The sequence below is a fragment of the Prenolepis imparis genome, unplaced genomic scaffold (assembly GCF_030444845.1).
Source record: "Prenolepis imparis isolate NDT839.2.m4 unplaced genomic scaffold, iyPreImpa1.0 SCAF_2, whole genome shotgun sequence".
Lineage (NCBI taxonomy): Eukaryota > Metazoa > Arthropoda > Insecta > Hymenoptera > Formicidae > Prenolepis > Prenolepis imparis.
Window position 1 is genome coordinate 21,196,200 of NW_028141160.1, and position 19,583 is coordinate 21,215,782.

General features: G+C 42.1%; 1 protein-coding gene across 15 annotated transcripts in view; it reads right to left on the reverse strand.

Moving 5' to 3' along the window:
• The window catches only part of LOC145932610 (protein trachealess-like), an 83,216-nt gene that overhangs the window by 16,996 nt on the left and 46,637 nt on the right, over window positions 1-19,583 (reverse strand). For 2 of the 15 annotated variants that reach the window (XM_083031690.1, XM_083031685.1), the window contains exon 1: window positions 2,228-2,693. The exons of 10 other annotated variants lie outside the window; for them this stretch is intronic. In XM_083031690.1, the coding sequence (XP_082887816.1) occupies window positions 2,228-2,370 (143 nt within the window). In that variant the 5' untranslated portion in view covers window positions 2,371-2,693. Of the gene's footprint in view, window positions 1-1,421; window positions 1,944-2,164; window positions 2,694-19,583 lie in introns of those variants that run through there. 3 more of the 15 variants (XM_083031687.1, XM_083031684.1, XM_083031692.1) reach the window with 2 other exon arrangements.

Sequence of the window (19,583 nt, forward strand, 5' to 3'; positions counted from 1 at the left end):
TTAGACATCATCAAAATTTAGGAAAACTCTATATATATATATTTTAGATATAAATAATATATTAATATTATTAATTTTTTGTAAAAGAAACAATTCCATCAATCTAATAATGCGATACTTTAAAAATCATAATAAAATTATAAAAAGCTTATATGTAAAAAAAAGAATCTTGTTTCCATCATAATCGAAAACTTCAAAAATAATGTTATAATGCAAAGTGATGTTGTCAATCAGAACAAAATATATACAAAAATATATAAAATATTACCAAAGATTTAAAAAAAATCATAATAATAATATATATTATATATGTATATATGTAATATACTAATTATATATTATAAATTTCTTTGTTAAGAGACTTCTGATAATATACATATATATATCTTTATAAGAATTATATAATAAAATTATAAAAATATTATATGTAAAAGAAAGAAGAAAAAGCATAACTCTAAAAATAATGCATATATAATATTATGAAAAGATCGGATTGACAGAGGCGTGGACATCCACTGAAAAATTAAGTAGTCGGCTAACAGAGAAAGCAAGGGGTTTCGAAAGGCCTCACGTCCGTGGCTCGCATCCGGATGCGCTGGTGTTTTAACTTCCGGGAACGTGAGCTCGTGGCGCGACACGGTCTCGTCGCCAAAGTCAGATATGAATCCGCGGGTCACTGATCTCCGAGTCAAAGTTAATTGTGACTTTTTGACGCTGTCACGCGTTAGTTAGATTTTCCAATCTGAATAATTAATTGCCTGCGATACCACATCGTCGATTAAAGCAAAGATGTTTACAAGATTTTATCCGCACGGTACTCGTCGTTAAATAAAATTATCAAATGGAATTTCGTGACCCACCCCTATTGATCAAATACGCTCGATGAATTGGCAAAAGTACCAAAAAATACGCTCACGTAATAATAAATTATACAAATATAAACTCAGGTATGAAAAGGCTAATAAGAGCCAGGAGTAGATATCAGATGGAATAAAATTATTTTTAAATTCCTCTTTAATTATTTTGCAAAATAATTAAAGAGGAATTTAAAAACAATTTACTTAGCTCGTATTAGTTCGTATATCAGAGTCATCTTAATTTATTATTTTAATAAATCATATTTTGCCAAATGTAAAAAAATACGAAGGGAGAGAGGGTTATTTCGCGCCGCGGCAATGCACACGATTAAGATGATCGTCGAATCGCATCAGGGCGATTGGTTCGTTACCGGCGCGATGTCGGAAAATCAAAATAGAGGTATATTGAAGAAGGGTGGATAAGGGCGACAAGCCAAAGGTAACATTTGACGGCTCCCCCGGTTGCCCCGTCAGCGTTCCTCCGATATCGCATCGGGTTTACGGCCGCGGCGTGACGTACTCGTCTACCCCCATTGGTTTACCACCCTCGCGCCTTATACCTACCTACCTACCTACCGCCACCCATCACCATTCCCATTATCCACTCACTGTGACAGAGCTCTCTTGGGACCGTACCCTGTACTACGGGCGGCCCTTTCATCCGATTTCGAAGGGCCGCGGAAATTCTCGATGTCAACCGCTCCTCGTCGTACCTGCGTAATTTGTCGAATGGGACATGATTACGTCAAGAGAGACATAAATAATACATGATGCATCGGGATTAAGAAGTATATCTCTTAAACGCTCTCGGGAGTGCGCGCGTTCTCGGGACTAGTCGTAAAATTAAATCCCGCCGCGTAAAAATATTTCAAATTATCTTTCATGAAATGAAACACACACCTAGACATCCTTCGGTTTCGTTAGACGAGACTCTGAAATTTAAGAAAGATATGGATCCTCGATATACACGAATCTCATCTTTCGAACGGTGCAACTTATTTTTGGAAATCTAGGTGTGTGATTTGAAGATTAAACTACAATTTAAAAAATAAGATATCGCGTTAATGTGAAATCGCTATTCCCCCCACCAAAAAAAAAAAAGAAAAGACTGGAAGAATCCTTGACGATCGATCAACTAATTGAAAACGATCGATCGCTGGATCCTCTGAATTTAGTTTAATCTCAAAGCAAGAATTTTCGTGCTGGATCGATCGCCGGGTCGATCGCCGTCCAAGATGCAGCGACGTAGTTAACGATAACTACTATTAAGCGTAATTAGAGAAATAAGTATAAGAGAAACAACATGCCCTGGCTCGAGGAGAGGACCCTGACTCTGTTTGTACGGGACACAGAGGTCCGCCGGTACGAACCAGGAGTGCGTGAACGCGGGGTTGATGTTGAGCGCCCCAGCGGCCCCCTGATGGGGTCCGCCGACACCGACACCGACACCGACCCCGACCGGGCTTTGTCGTTGAAAACCCCCGTAATCCATGGCCACCTGATACGGCAACATTTTCTTCGGACAGTGTCACTTATCTCTTTACACTTATTTAAAAAATCGGTCCTTCTCTATCTAAGCAATCGGCGGCGTTCACCGCACTTTTGTTCACCCGCGATGCACAAACCGGCACTCGAACCGGCACCCGTGTACCGAAACGGTCATCCTCCTCGTCATCGCCTTCGGCGCCGCGATCTGTCAGAGCTACCACTAGGAGAAGGGGTGTGGGTGCGTGATCGAAGAGGGTGACGGCGAAGCGCGACGAGAGCTTCGAACGACCACCGTCCCGGCCCGTTCGTGACCGTGCGAGCAACTAGATGGGACTGTACCGTCCACGAGACGTCGCCGGCGCACAGAGAGAACGCGGAGGAACGAAGAGAGTCGGGAGAGTACGTGAATAACGGGAGCGTGCGCCGAATAACAGGCGGAGTTATCCCGCCCACGAAACGCCCTGCTCGACGAACGATACTGCTGGATACTGGCTTCCTGGCGAGATGCGCGTCCGCCCACCATCCTGTCTTATTTCGTCGACAACGTCGTCGTCGTCGTCGTCGTCGTCGTCGGTGTCGTCGTCGTCCTCGTCGTCCTCGTCGTCGTCGTCGTTGTTCTCGTCTTCGGCTTCGTCGTCGTCGTCGTGGTGTTTCATTCTGTTCCAAGTCAACGTTGCTCTCTCTTTCTCTATTTTTTCCTCTCTTCGTGCTATGCGACACGATACGATGCAACCTTGTTCTTCTTCAACTATGCTCCAACAAGATTCTTCGTGCGATTTTCATTTCTGTACTTTTCCCAGTCGAGACCGTGATTGTTAATATGGTATTATTTTTACGTCGTTATTATAACAGCAGGTATGTTCGCAGTGACAAATTATTTTTTAAATATGTGTGTGTGTGTGTGTGTGTGCATGTTGACTAAAAGTAACTTTAAAAGTAGATATAACTAAGCCAGCGAGTTATTCGCCATGATGTCGGCATTATCGAGAGTGTCGGACAAGCCTTTCGTACTTATGGAAGTCAAGAATTTTCCCAGCTTCTGATCGATGTTCGCGATGTAGCAATTTGGACGGAAAAGTTGTCGGCTTTAAATTTATGAGTCTTTAATTTTTTTCACTGTCCTCTAATCTAATTTTTGCAACGAAAGGGAGCGATTAACACTTGGTTGAAATTTTCGAAGAGATTTGAGACTAAAGTAACTTACGAGAGAACGCTAATATTAATGATGGAGACGGTGTGCCCGAGCAGTTAATTACGCGAGCAAACTTTAAGGACAATCTCTGTAGTTTGCTGCATCTATTGATCGCAGATACGGTCTCCCATGTACGTGTAATCTTAACGTGAATCAGTCCTACAAGCTATTCCATGCCTAGGAATTAGCCCTAGCATCGCTTCAAATAGATTTTCTTCCGAAGATCGGATTGATAACATTTCGTAGAGAAAGTAGTGCTGTCGATATAAACCGGACTATATCTCTATACCCGAGTATTCAGATTATTGTATGTCCGTTACTCAAATTTGTGAATATTATCCAGTTATTTTGAATAAGATCCGGGAAATCCGGATATTAAAATTTCAGGCAATACGCGAATATTCTGGTCTTTGAAATCATTGATAATTGCATATATATTTTAATATGTCATTATATATTTTTCGTTGAATGATGGTGCTTTTTAATTAATGAGCGCAAATTATAGGCAGAACATCCTGTGTAGATGTACATATATATATAAAGTTTAATATATAATTGGTTCTTATAATTATCTAATTCTATCTAATATATTTTTACGTGGAAACAAGCAGAATCAGTTAGCCTAAAATTTGATCTAACTTACAATTAGAAATTATTTCATGCAGTTTCTCAATACTCGTGATTGTTTAATTGTATCAAAATCAATAAATGCGCGTATTCGGGTAATATTCGAAATAATCAGATACCAGAGAAATACTCAATATACTAAATGAGATAATGGTAAATACTTTTTGCAATAATCATTTTTCACGGAAAATTATTCGTCTGATTTAAAAGAAAACCTATTTGAATATATGTAGAATATATATTCTATAACTAATTTTATATAAATTATATACAAGAAAGAACTAGAAAACAAATAAAAATATAAATTAAACCCAAAAATATAGAAATTTTAAGCCATCTCCGGAGAGTTTTTCACCCCCATTAATATCCTAAGATTAAAGCAATTTTAATTACGCATAAGAGATACACTTAGAGAAAAATCTCTTTGAGGAACTAAATTTGTACATTTTTTTCTAAGAGAAGTTTATCTGCGAAAAATGTAGGCGGTTGTTGTTCGCATTTCTAGAGTCCTAGGTGACGAGAATCTAGCTTGGTACGAGACGATCGAAGCCTAGCACGACGCATCGGCATTACTAGATACGACGAGCTCGAGCGCGCTGCGTGTATATACTTAGCATGCATCCCCGATACGAAGGATTCCTTATTGTATCGTTGCACGTGAGCGTAATGCACAAATATGAACTTGGCTGCGGGCTCGTTTCTACCGAGAGAGCGCCTCGCGGTGATAACTCCGTTCTCATAATCATACATATGGATGTCCTCTGTGCTACTGGTTGTGCGTCTTTTCGATGGCTAGTGTATATATTGCATAAACACATATATACACATTATACGCGCTTTTTTATCTAAATGAAAAATTAAATGTTGTATTCGTCCAATTTGTTTTGACGGTCCGAGTTACTTATAATTATCCCGGAAACAAAAACAATAGACACATTAAGTGCATACATGTTGAATCGGGAAGTCATTGCCTTGGATTATCGAACTATCGATATTATTACGCGTTATCGGATCTTTCGCGCAAACTTGGCGCGCACATAATAGTACTCTCAGTCGCATTAACTCGCTGGTTAATCGCCTGCTCCTTCAATCGGATAATATCGCCTTCTATACGTATATAACGATCCGTATCTAACCCTTTTCCGGGACAATGTATCAGTGCGGACATAAACGTCGGCCGTCGGGTAAAGAAGGGCCCCATAAAAGCCGCCCGGTTCCCCGCTAACCGCGGACGCGATAAGAGCTATCTCCATTCTCTAATTGAAAGTTAATTGGTCCACCGTTAGTTAGTCGTACGAAAACCCGGGCGCTGCCGCTCCCGGGTCGTCTACCGCTCTCTCGGCTCGGGGCGGCAATTTAGGAACACTGTACCGACAATAATGAGACCCTATCTTATGGCGTTACCACCGAACATCGCCACGGTACCTTCGGGTACACGTATTACCTACGGTGTTACGTGCGCGCCAAGTCCTCCCACGTGTCCGTAATAAACTGGCCCCCCCGCCTCCTCCACCCCGTGTCGTAATCGAGAATTTCCGACAAACACGTACCGAACGCACGTATATCTGAGACAGAAAGATTACGATCGAGGCCTTCCAAGAGAGCGAGGAAGCGCCACTTGCCGGCTGCACGTGTCCTCTCCTCTAAGTAGTTGCGCGTGTTACGCTACTTATTGTTAGTTGCGTTGGATACTGATTACCGGAAGGGGTGATATCGCGACTTAAAGCGATACGAGAGTATCGTTTGTGCGTCGAGGAAATGGGACAAACCCGGATTATATTGGAGAAATGAGAAGCCGTAAAAAAATACACGAAATATATATAAAATAAAAATTTGTTGGACGAATATTCAAATATTCGATAAAAAAAAAAATTCTTTTCTTCGGAGGAGCAGATATCGAGCAGAAAGAGAGAGAGAGAGAGAGAGAGAGACGTCCCGAAACATCGCGAAAAGGCAAGCGGAATATTTGCCCACGGGGCACGAAATATCCAAGGGGGGTACGAGGGTTAACGTACGTAAGCGTATGCGGCTCCTGTAATTTTTCAAATTGCACCGCTGTCATTCAACCCTCCGACCTTCGGACTCGCAAGCGGAAACGCATCGTTCTCTCTCTCTTTCTCCCTTTCTCCCGCTGCTGTCATCCCTCCCGTCTTTCTCCAATCTAACTCACCCCCTCCTTCTCTCTCGTCTTCGCCTCTCGTGCCGAATTCTCCCTCCGCTTTCCACCGGCATAAGGGGAGCCTGGCTACTAACGAGAAACGAAGTTATTTGAGGGTGCTACAGAAAGGAGTCGGACAATCATAATAATCAAGTGCGATTCGCGTTTATTGTTGGCGATTATTGCTCGCCAACCCTCTTGGAAAAGCTCGCCGTCGCCCGCGACACGGTGGTAATAAATAATAACAACCGAATGAATCTTCGCGTCGCGGCGCGAAATAAATAGAGTTAAAAAGTTCACCGATAGCGCGAGAGAAACACACTCTCTCTCTCTCTCTTTCCGCGAGATAAGTCTCTGTGAAATATATTTCGCGACGGCTCTTCCGGCCGCGTCGCTTCCGTAATGGCTAAGCTCATTTCACCATCGGTTTTCGCTTAATGAAGCTCGCTGTCCTATTCTATGAAATTTTTTTACCATCAAATTTACCATCTTTGCGCTCCTTTTATATATATTATACTCGAAAAATCTTCGAGAGAAATATGCATTTTCGTACAATCGATAATTATTGGATTCTTGCAATTTAAGATACTTTATTTCTGTCTCAGTTTTCACGCCGTAAGATGAGAAAGTTACAAGGAAATTTTTTCTCCGATCGTTTATCGATTACGCTACATATCGAACATATTGAAATAAGACAGGCGAGACATTAGTGTGTATAAAGGTCGTCCCCTTGTCCCGTGATTCATAATTGCGTGGGGGTTTCAATTACGTCTGTCGTCGAGAGAAAAAGAGAGAGAGAGAGAGAGAGAGAAAGATTAGCGAAACAAATTGCTTTCTCCGGCCCGACACGCACATATTAGCGTAACTTTTTTAACATTAAAGGAAAAAAAACTGCTCCTCTCTTCGCCCCAGTATCTTCGGAAAAAAAGCGTTCTCGTAGTTACGCCACCCTGGCACACCCTCCCTGTCGCTACTTAATTATGCCTCGCCATCTTCGTTCACAGGCCGGAGTAATCTCCTCGTTCGCCGTCGCTCCTTATTCCGACGACGCGAACTGCACATTCTTGTCTGGGATATTACCTTTTTTTCCCCTTTTTTTTTTCTTCAACGACACGATATTCCGTCACCGTCACCTACATATTTCAGCGACACTGATGTGACATTTCTCTCTCGTTTCTGCCATCCGCAATTATTTCGCGCTTTCCGGAGCCTTTCCTGTGGAACGCGAGACGGAACTTCGTCAAAGGCTACATTTTCACTGAAAATCTGACCGACCAGGGTTGATTAGATTCTATTTACTGGACGCGAGTTTAGTGGTCCGATCCCCCTTCGCTTCCGCCTATTTCATTCATCCCCCTTGTAGCAAATCAACCGGTATACGGGGCCGCGATCCTACAGACCTTTCTTAGTCCGTCGTTAATTTAGAGGAAGGAGCGAACGCCGCACGTGAAAATCGCGAGTACGATTTTTACAGAACTCGTTGCAAATCACATGATCGAAATTTGTTCTCTTCTTTATAGGTTTACATTGAAAAAGACCTGCCGAGATATTTATTTATTTAGATATTTTATTATCACGATTTATTTATTATCACGAGGCAATTGTTTTCGACTCCGCTGTCCTTTTTCGCGACAACGAAAAAAAGGTTTTCAATCGAGATTTTCGAACGAGAAGAAGAATCATCATCTCCTGACAGTCCGCCTCTTGAATTCTTGCACACGTCCGAGAGAAAGAGAACGCAGCAATTTTTGGACTTTCAAGCGTGCCGTGTCGTAGATTGACAAGCGGGGCAAGCGTGGACGACTAGCGCGGTAGAGAAAATGGGGATCGGGGGAAGGAAATAACAGGGTTCGGGACCCTATATATCGGCGAGCGAGGCAATCACATCCCCCTTCAAGAACACACTGGCATTCACTGAACTTTAAAATCAAATAATGCCTATTAAAATAACAATACGCGCATCTCCGGCGAGAGCAGGTTAAACATTCTCTCGCTCAACACGCTAACCCGCTCTCGCCTACACGAATTACCATACGGGATCGGGTTACGACAATTACGTTACGTATCGTCGTCGCTATACATACCGATTCGAATTAAGAGGGGTGGGGAGATTAACATCTCTCTCTCTTGCTCTCCGCACATACCCTCTAATATCTTAATCAAACCTCGAAGACGGTTTTGTTTTCGCGTATCCGTGATTTATGGATCCCTTACATAACGCGCCCGCTCTAATAACTTGATTTGCGATTAACGACCCGTTATAATAGCCGCGTGTAAATAGTCGCGCTTGAGAGAAACTGGTTTTCCCAAAATTCACCACCTGTGCGAGCGAAACACGGAGATCGTTATCGCGAATTGTCGCCGCCCAAGATTGGATACAACGCAAACTTGGGTGACGGGATCGTGACCCAAGATCGTTATCGTCGCGTTGCGCGATGGTTATCGCGACGTAATATATAAACGGTATATATACGAAAAGCCGCTTGTATTTTTCGGGTGCAACGAACATCAGTTACGTCGCGTCGAGAGATATTCACGCAGGGGTCAATTTATATACTTCTCCTAACTAGATATATATAAATTAAATCTCTTTTTGTTTTGAAAATCCTCGTCCTCGCCGCGTACACGTGTATCGCGATTTCGTCGTATTGATCGCATCGCGCGATCGACATGGCAGGTCGCATTTCGTCGGTTTAGTCAAGGGGTGCCGATATTTACGATAAAACTGTTCTTCGGAAAAGTTCCCCCGAGACGAGGGGGAAACTTCGCACACGACGATTTACACAGTTGTTGGACCGTCCGGTCTGTTAAATCGATCGCACCGATCGATTTTCATCGCATCGATCCAGATAATAAGATCGCGCGATCCAGTTACGTGTTTATCAACGAAAGTTGCAAGAGCTTGTTATGTCAGAGGCGACTTTAATCGCTCTCGGTGCAAATTTATAATTTGGTCTGTAAAAAAGGGTAATTCAGAAGCAAAAATAACAAAAAAACGCGATTTATTAAAGAAAAAAAAAAAAAAAAAACACCGAATGAAAGTTTTTTATAGATGTACGAGCGAATCGAAAACAGCTGGACATTCTACTGGCGACGGATATTATTTAGGTCGGAGGAGCAATTTCTTCGGCGGTCGTCCGCGATTTCTATACGGAAACAAAAGGGGAGAGAGACGTCGCTCCCAGAGAGCTCGAAAGAGCTGTAAGAGCTAAAGTTAGAAATGGAAAGGTGAGTTTCCAAGCGGCTATCAACCGTCGTGGCGCCGGTCATCTAACGACTCGCGCTGACAACCGGATGCGAGAGAGGAGAGGCCGATATACCTCTCCACGTACCCGAGGCTCCCGCATCGGTCATTAGCATGCGACTCGCGGACGTACATATTTTGGGGAGTCCTCGCGAAGAATACCAATATTCCGCTTTGACATTCCAATAAAACGCGGTCGTTTTGTTTATGAGCTTGTACGCGCTGCGTGCGTGAGCGTGCGCGCGCAGCCACATCGTCCACGTCCTCACCGACCGGCCGAGGTGGTTACATCAAAACGCATGAATGGTATTGGAGATTGAAATGGGAACGAAGAGACAGGGAGTATACGACCGCACCCACACACGGCCAATCGGTGCCAGACTGCTGGAAATGCGTTAACGAACGTATCGCGCCACCCTCTTCGGCCGCAATCGAGTACGACGAGAAGGGACTCTTCTCCACGGTTTTCTACTACGCTAATTCTTTCCTCAACTTTATCGTTTTTATTACGCTATTTTTTTTCCTCACTCCACTCGCTGCTCCTCCTTTCGAAAGGTATCACCGCAATTAATCGTCTACACGTAGATGATTTATCAAGTTGGCTGTCGCCAACATTTTTCGTCTGTATCTCTTGTGCGGAAAATAAATGGACGAGCTCGACAGGCGGCACGGCGGAGATAATTGTTAAATTATTATTTTCCAGGGGACAGGAGGGAAAAGCTCGAGTCATAACTAACGCGATGTCGGAAGAAGGAAGAGAAAAGATACAGAAGCAATCTTCAGAAGGAAGAATCTTCTTTTGCAAAGAATTCTCAAGTGCTGGACGGCGATATACAACTAGTACACGTGTGAGCGAGAGGAAAAGAGAGAAAGAGAAAGAATTGAATCGAGATTTTCTCAATTCAATTGGGTATCTCTGGATACAAGAATCTCGCAAAAGATATCGCATACATCGCAATACTCCATAAAATAAGTCCGTACATAGACTTCCGTCCGCGATCTCGTTACTCGACGATACTCGATGATGATCCGTAAGTGTTCCGTTGACCTTATCGTTGCGCGCGATTCGTCTCGTACGAGTTTAAGGGAATCGTCGTGCCGTGGAATGGCAGAAGAAGGGAACGGCTAAGAGGTGGAACGGACAGCGAAGGTGTCATCGATGCGTGTGCGCGTATTATGGCAATGATTGGTATGCCCGGCGATCGATCTACGATCCCCGGTCTCCCCTGCTCCTCTCACCCCCCTTCCCACCCCATCCCGCGAGTTTCCCCGGCAGGATATCGAGAATTACCGGGCACAATGGCATATACATGGTCTCGCATCGCGATCCATTCTCTTGCTTACGTATATATGTATGTATTGTATATGTATAGATACACGTATACGGGCGCATAATACACATTAGACTTGTTGGTATGTAGTTGAAAATTGCACCATTTCCTCGTTACGTCGCGCATCGGACCGTCCAGCCGCAAACCGCACGGTGGTGCTTTGTACTTTGCGGCCACCAACTCTGTTATATATTAAAATTATTGCTACCGCGCGCGGCAGAATATCGGGCCGGTGATACTTGTTGTATCTCGTTGGAAAATCTCGTTGAAATGTGAATGAATCGGAACGACACACGGAAAAGCTGGTACGTTACGGAAATTCAGAAGAGAGGGTGGATGATGCTGATATCGAGATATACATACGTTACTGTCGTTTCGTTACGTGTTACGCCGCTTCTGTTGCGTGTGCAACGAACGTTTCTGATCTGATCCACGCGCGGGGAAACGACAGTGTCGTAAAATAGTTTCGCCGAGGCGATGCGATGATAGAGGAATCCGTTACCGCGCCGCACCTCCGCGTGGCACATCGAAGCTTTTTTTCTTTTCCTTTTTCCTTCATCTCTGGGCTGCGATCTCCTCATTTTTTTACGAGCGCACAGGCACCCGTTTCGGAACAGAGTAACGGCGCGAGCGACGCGTCCGGTAATATATTATTATATATATACAGATATATATATATATATACCTGCGACTCTCTCTCTTCTACCGCACAGTTCCTTACATCTCTGTTTTAGGTGTCCGAGATCGGAACCGAGATCAGGTTCTTCCCGGGGTAACAGTATCGGGGGTGTCGTAACGGTACCCCGTGTCTCGATATCTCTGTATATGTGTGTGTGTGTGTGTGTGTGTGTGTGTGTGTGTGGGTGTGTGTGTGTGATTGTGTGTATGTGTGTGATACCAAAGTAACAATAAGCACTCTGGAATATAATATGTATGCATGTGTATTGATTGACGAAAAGAAAATTCAGTCAACTGTCAAAATCAGCTGATCGCCTGTATTGTCACGTGTGAAAAATGTAAACGTGTCGTACGACTAAAAGTAACGAAAGAGCGACAATTAAACAATTTGATTTCCTTTCGAGTCCGCTTTAGACGATCTGTGATTCGCAATAAAATTCGAAAGAGAATTCCATCTAATTTTACGTATCGTGTAATACAGAATTGACATTTGAAAAAGTCTATTTCTTATAAATATATATTCTAATATGCAACACATAAAATTATAAATAGAATTCTGTATTAAATTTTGTGTTGCAAATTATAAATTTTAACATTTTCCTACATCAACTGTTACAAAAGTAATATAAAGTCAGTGTAAAATGTAAACTGTATAATACAAAACACAGCACGTCTCGATGCGACACGGTTGGTACATATAAGGCAATATGTACGCCGAGAGTAGTATATTTATCATGTAAGCGAGCAATTTAGGGAAGATCATTTTTCACAGGGTGCGACGACTTTGGATTCCGGGGTGTGTGACTCGGTAAGGGTGAATGGGGTGTTATTGGCCGGCGGGCGAACACCAGACGGACATCACCCTCAGTCAAGCCGGAGATCTTCGGGCTGACTGATGATTTTTGCTTTCCAGTATCGTATCTTATCGATACGCCACGTATATTCGCAATTCTCTCTCGATTCGATCGATTATCCGTCGTTTCTAATAAACACGCTTGCGCGGGTGCATCGCATGGATGCATCGGCGATTTTCTAATCCTATTTTCGGGAGAAAATCGGAATAAATGTTTATTGTTTTACCGCGTGCAACATCGATACAACATCGTCCTGGGCTGATCTTTTACGAGGGAATATAAACGCGCATTACACATTTCGGAATTTGTATCCGCGATCGAGAAACGCGATTCCGTTAATTAGTCCCTTTCTCGGAAAGGTGCAAGTGTATACGTCGATCGAGGAGAGGAGAGAGGAGCGTTTTCCCGCGGGTATACAGATAAAAGAGCGTCAAGAAACGAAGCACGGAGAAGTAACGGCCTGTTAAAGATAAGGAAATGAGGTGTCGCACCCTGCGATCTCGGAAAGGCCGGAAGGGTCTTTTCTTCCGCGCCCGGTGTGTCGTACCGGAGCACCCCTTGGAGGATTTTCCTCCCTCGGTACGTTTCGGAGCTGGCTGTTGAGCTCCGAATACCTTTACGCTCGGACGCTCGGGTCAGCTGACCCTTCCTTCGATAAAATGCACCGTAATGTCGCCGTCCACTTTTCGATCGATCGACGGACGTGCGCTCTGTCCTTTTCAGATATGTGTCTCGTAATTTCAAGTACGTGGAAAAGCGCTTCTCGCGTATTTCGTGTGGAAAATAATGTCAGACTGGTGAATATATGCATCTCTCTTGTGTAGCAGAGAGAAAGAAAGAGAGAGAGTATATACCCTTGTTTAGCATTATCTGTGTAATAATATGTAGGACCCGCGCGCGATTTTGTCCTTCGACCGCGCTTATAAGTCAGCGCAAATTCGATGCTAGCCAGAGAATTCTTATCTTAATGTAGCAAATAACTGGAGGGAGCGACGGAGCGAGGTAGATAACAGTAGTACCTACCGATCTAATCTCGCGGCTGATTTAACTCGCTTCATAATTCTTCAACCTAATCTGAATCCGTATAAGCATTAAGTCTCCCTTATGGGCTTCATAAGCGCGCGTCTCTCTACGTCCGTATTTAATTTAATATATTTCTGTTTCCTCTGCACACTTTAAACCATTCAGTCACTTTAGACGCGTTGATATCAATATGTAGAAAATGTTTCGAAAATTATTCATCTTTTCTAGAAAAATGCTTGCATCTCTTTTAAATATATAAAATTTAAAGACAAAATATAAAACATCATAATTTTTCTCTAGATGTTTGTCCCATTATTTAAATTGAAATGCGGTATCTTGCTGTCAATACGCAACTGTGAATAATTACATTTCATCAAATGCTTCCTGAATAATCTTGCAAAACTTAGAAACGAAATAAAAAATTTACAAGTAGTGTTACATTTTGCTTATCGGGTTGACAATATATGTATGGCTGTAGAAAGATAAACTGTGGTTAATCTTACGACAGTTGGTGTTGACAGTCGATTCCGCAAGGTACCTCCGCGATGTAACGAGGCCTCTTGGCATACCCAATGATTTTTAGGGTGCGACACCGGGGGATGCGCGAACCCTTAAAAAACGTCCGACAAGTCGTGCGTCTGTCTATCCCCGTCCCTAGTTCTCTTCCCCCCGTGGTGTCTCTTAAAATCGCGAGATTTTCAAAACAGATGCACCCTGCCGCCCCGTGAAATAGCTTTTTAAACTCCTCGACCGATGTTACGCGTTATAAGAGAGGCGGGCGAACAACTCCCCATCTGCTCCCGAATATTCTGATCCTGGCAGTAACAGTCTTAAAGGGCCATTTCATATTTTCCGAGCGATATCCTTACTCTCGAGCGTTCCTCTACCTCTCTTTGCTGTAAAGTAGCGAATATTTATGAGGAGCTTCTATAAATGACGCACATACCTCTATATATCGGTCGTTACTTCATTCCCTATTGTTCACGTTGCGGAATATATGTATTTTTATCAATAGTATATCATATAATTAAAACCCAATATTTTAGAAACTAATTGAACACTTATAATTATTATTACTAAATAATTTACAATTATTACAATAATTGTCGTAATTTTGCCAAGTTATTAAATCTTCGAATTTTGTATAGTAAAATATATCGCTTTTTACTTTGACAGTTTGCGACTCTGTGCACCTAGCAGATGGAAACCCGCTTAAACAAAATTTTTCTATGTATAGAAAGAGAAGATTAGGGTGAAGACTATCTTTATATTATATAAGTAAAAAAATCCCCATTTTACTCATTCGTATAACATCGGCTCGCATATAATAATAATTCTTATTATATCGCGCGTGTCGGATATAGAACATATTGTACGTACATGATAGGATATGTCATCTACAAATTGTCTACCATGTGTCCCGCTATATCATCAAGACATCGACCTCGTAATACCGAGGACCCCAAATAAATATAGCACATATTACGCGTTAGATATTAGACCCTAATGGGATTTACGCGAGTCTTAATCAGACGTTTCAGGCACGATATAAAGAAGGGATACGTATTATGATGTCTTTTCCCTCCCCTTGCCACGTTGCTATATATGAAAATAGAAGATACAATTTGTTAAATTGTCAAAATTGCTGTTTAAAATGCACGTGTAAAATTTTATGTAATTATACGTGTAATGTGAATGATGTCTTTCTAAACAGTGGCTTATGTTTTCCATTTTTTTTGTTAATTTAATCTTCTAAAAATTAATTATCGAATATTTATGTGAATTAAATAGATAAATATAATTATATTTCTTTCTCTCTCTCGGATCTACCATCATTTAAGGGGAATTTATTTAAAGGGAATTTATTTTCGTGATTTCTCTAACATCAGCTGTTCATCTGTCAGCCGTCTCTCAGATAGATGAAAGCTGTTATACCGGCAAAGAAGAGAGCAAGCAAGTTTACCAGTACAACTTTCAACCGTGCGGTGGCAGACAAGACTGGAAGAAGGTCTCTTCTGTTTCATATCGAAAAGGAGAAAATATAACACAAATTTTTCGAATTAAATATATGCTTTCGGTTAACATTTCACTAATTTCTCTCCCAATCAATTATGATGTCTTATTATTGATCAAATCTTTCTTCTTCTTATTTTAAAAGATCATTGCACTTCTAAAATAATAAATAATTTGCGCATTTATGTATGTTTTAAATAATATAATATAATTGATAAAAAAAATGTATATAATACAAAATGTAAAAAAGTTCCTTTAAACTTTAATAATTTATACTTGCAATTATTCATTTTATTACGTGTAATAAAAGCAGAGATAAACAAAATTCAATACCTCTCTTATTGCACGGTTACGATACGATATCTACATATATATAATTCTTTAAATGAATGATAAGATTCAAATTTCTTACCCAGGCTATCGAGAATGCTCCATTAGGCGAGCGCGTGAAATAATCGCTATAGAGTCCACTAATAGAGGCGCCTTTACGACGCTTTATAACGCTCAATCTCGGAAACGGTTCGTGCTTTGGCACCGCGTGTCACGCAATTACACCCCGGCCTTCCGCGCGGTGGTGTCGCAGCGGGGTATTCCGGACGATGAAAGGAGGGAACGTGTAATCACGCTAATTGAGTGTAGATAGGCCTCGTTGACGACTCCTTCATTACACCGCAAGAAGGGTCCTAACCGCACAATTACCCACTAAGTTCAGCGCTGTCATCTTTCTGTGCCGCGGCACACAACAAAGCGGCTCCGATATCCGCGATAAGGCTCAAAATCGAGATCGCCGACGATTGACATTCGGTCCGAATCGCATTTTTCATACAGGAGAGAACACATTCCTGCAGCGGAGATGTATATTTCTCGCCAAATGTGTATCCTCGTCCACTCTAATTAATTTTTAATTTCCGCGAAGAGCGAAAAAAATATAACCATTTTCGGCGATTATTCGTTCGTTACGTAAAACGGAGTTGATTTCTCGTAAATTTTTGTCGCGCGACGCGACGCGAATCGCAAGCTCGTCATTTATTAGAAAAATGGCACGACAAAAATGGTCCGATTCTCGGAGGCTTTCCTTATTAAGTTCACACTTTTCGTAAGGTTTCTCGCAGGGGCGGACACCACGCGGGAATACCAATGAGTTACCGGTATCCGCGGGATGTCAGTTCACGGGATGGCAAACGAGAGAGGGGTAGGGTACCCGGGTCGATTCGACAAGGCAAGGAGGGTGTTGTCGGAGCTTAAGAGTCGAATCGTGCCTTTGTACGGTACAAGCAGGCAGGGATGTTTCGGCGTCGTCGCGAGTTGACCCGCAACGTGATTGATCACCGAGTCTATCGTCACTTTTGTCAATCCTCTCATTCTCAGTCTCAATAAATTCTCCATGGCTTCGAATTTCGTTCGCTACTTGATCGCTTTCTGTATCGATGAATGTTACGCGTCATACGTTTGCACGAGAAGATTAATTGCGAGAGAGCTTCTTCTGGCTTCGCCAGTTATCGGTATCTGTCGAAGAAACTATCGTCCGTTCACGACGGCGAATGACATAAATTCTCCAACGCCGGTGGACTTTGGCGGGTGTATAGTGCCCGAAATTTGAGCGAAAACAGAAGTCGAGGAAATAGCGACTATGAAAGAAGAGGGGGAGGAGAGGTAGGGAGAGAAGCAGCTGGCTCTGTCTTGTCGGAGGCATTAATCATCGAAGTATCTAAATGACGGGATTCCGATGTATTACCATATAAATGACATCATATTTCTGGTCAGGTTTCCCCAGTTTGTCGGGTCGCTCCGACGTGATGTATGGACGACGGCATATTGGCGGGGCCACCCACCCGCTACGTCACCCCTATCGGCTCGGACTCTCACGCTATCGTATCGCCTATCGTCGTCGTATCGTCCTGGTTTTGTCTCTTGCCAAAGACTGTTGGCAGACTCTGATTGAAAGTCCTGTCGCAATTAACGAAGCGATCTTTCCGCTCAAGTGTTATCCACGTAGCGCCTCCATGAGAAACGCGTCTCTCTCTCCCTCTCTCGCGTTTTGTCTCCCGCGCGCGGACGAAATCGAAATTAGTTTTCGACTTGATGGCGATGCGCAATTATGCATCACAACCCTACGTAGCGTACGCATGCACCGCAAACTGGCCCGGCCGAGCGCGCGCGGTCCGTCGGGTACATTTCAATTATTAGAGGGAATTACTACGAGCGTCCATCATCTTCTATACTTATTTTCTGCTCACGACCACCACGACCACCGCGGCACAAGACTAAACTCGGCTCTATGCTCACCATGGAGATGATCCTATGAGGTTATATGCGAGGTAGGCATCATCAGAGCGCATCATCAGAGCGGTGAGAAAATAGCCTTCAATTGTGATTACAGGGGCGGCTCGGGTTCGCCTCGGCTTCGCTCACTGACTGAATCCGTCCGTCCGTCCGTCCGTCTATCCATTCTTTCGTTTCGTACCTTTGCAGTTACGTTGCACGCATCCACGTGTGGGAAGATATACCGCGATTTAAGTAATACATATATATTCGCTCCATGTATACCGCCTGTTGTTGATACGTCTCCTCTCGCGAGTCTTATCTCGGGCGGCGAGGTAAGACTCGCTCCGATCCGATATAAATAAATAAATGTCATAACAAAAAACGCGCGCGTGTGGGAGAAGGTTGGAAATATTTTACATACCAAAGAGAGCAATGTGCTTTTCCCGAAAACACGCGAAACGAGTCGACAGACTCCGGTGGGAAAAAGGTGCGGAATAATACGGCAAGAAAGTTACAAGTATGACTAAGCAACAAGGTAAGGAAGATGTGACACAATGACTCCCATCGGAGTGATAGCGTAATGAAGCTCCTACCGCGGTCCACCGCCTGGATCGCCGCCGCTCCCTCCGTCCCTAGGCGTACCGCATTACTAGATTAGACGGAGACCCTTAGTAAGTGCACTATTCCCTTAATCCCACCGATACTTCCGAAAGTGCGTCTTATATAATAAACAAAGGTGACTCTATCCGATGTACAACAACCGGTAAGAAGCGTGCAAGAATCTGACATAGTACTACATGGAGAGAATTTTCTCTTAGAATTTACCCTGAAAATCGTGGTAATCGTGGGACAATATGGAAAGAATTTTATGAGAATTTCTCTGATTAATATTTATGTTTATCACAATAAAAATAATATCTATTACAATAAAATATAAAATATGTTTGATTAAGTTTACTATGCAGTTTAGTAAAATTAATCAAACATGTTTTATATTTTATTGTGATACATATTATTATTTTTATTGTGATAAATATTAATCAGAAAAATTCTCATAAAATTCTTCCCATACCATATTGTCCCACGATTACTATAATTTTCGGGGTAAATTCTAAGAGAGAGAAAATTCTCTCAGTGTAGATACGCGCGTATAAGATATACTTATGTGTTGATGTAAGGAAACTCGGGATACTAATTGTAAGAACAGTTTTTAATCATTTTTGAAATTAAAATAAATACGAATAAGCTTTATATCAGAAAAGAAGAGCAAGTATCTTCTACTAAATCAACACTTCAGATTGAATTTTTTAATTAACATCGATTAAGAAACCTCCCTCTATATACATATATCTCGATTAGTTTCATGATACTAAAAATAATTTTTTATAATTTTTGGATCAAATTCAAATAAAACGAATGAGTTTTATACCAGAAGAGAAGTGCAAGTATCTTGTACTGTATATATAAATCAACATTTCAGATTAAATTATTATATTTTTAATTAACAGTAACATCGACTAAAAGAAACTAGTGTAATTTCGTAAATGTTAATGAATCAGGTTTATTTAAAAATACTATCAAATTATCGTATCACCGAGTTTTTTTTATAATAAACGCGAAAAATAATATTCATATCCACAGCAAGATGCATATGATTCGTTCCGATAAATAATGTTTCATATACTAGCGTACAATCGAGTGTACGTCATATGCGAATTAATGCGCACGTAATTGCAAGATTCTTCGCTTAGAAATTGTTGGCGAGGGTAACTTTCGCGCGGAATTAAGTTTTCTCTAATGCCTCTTGTTCTCGCGGGCCTAATGCGCTGTTTAAGCCGAGGGTTTTAAGTTAA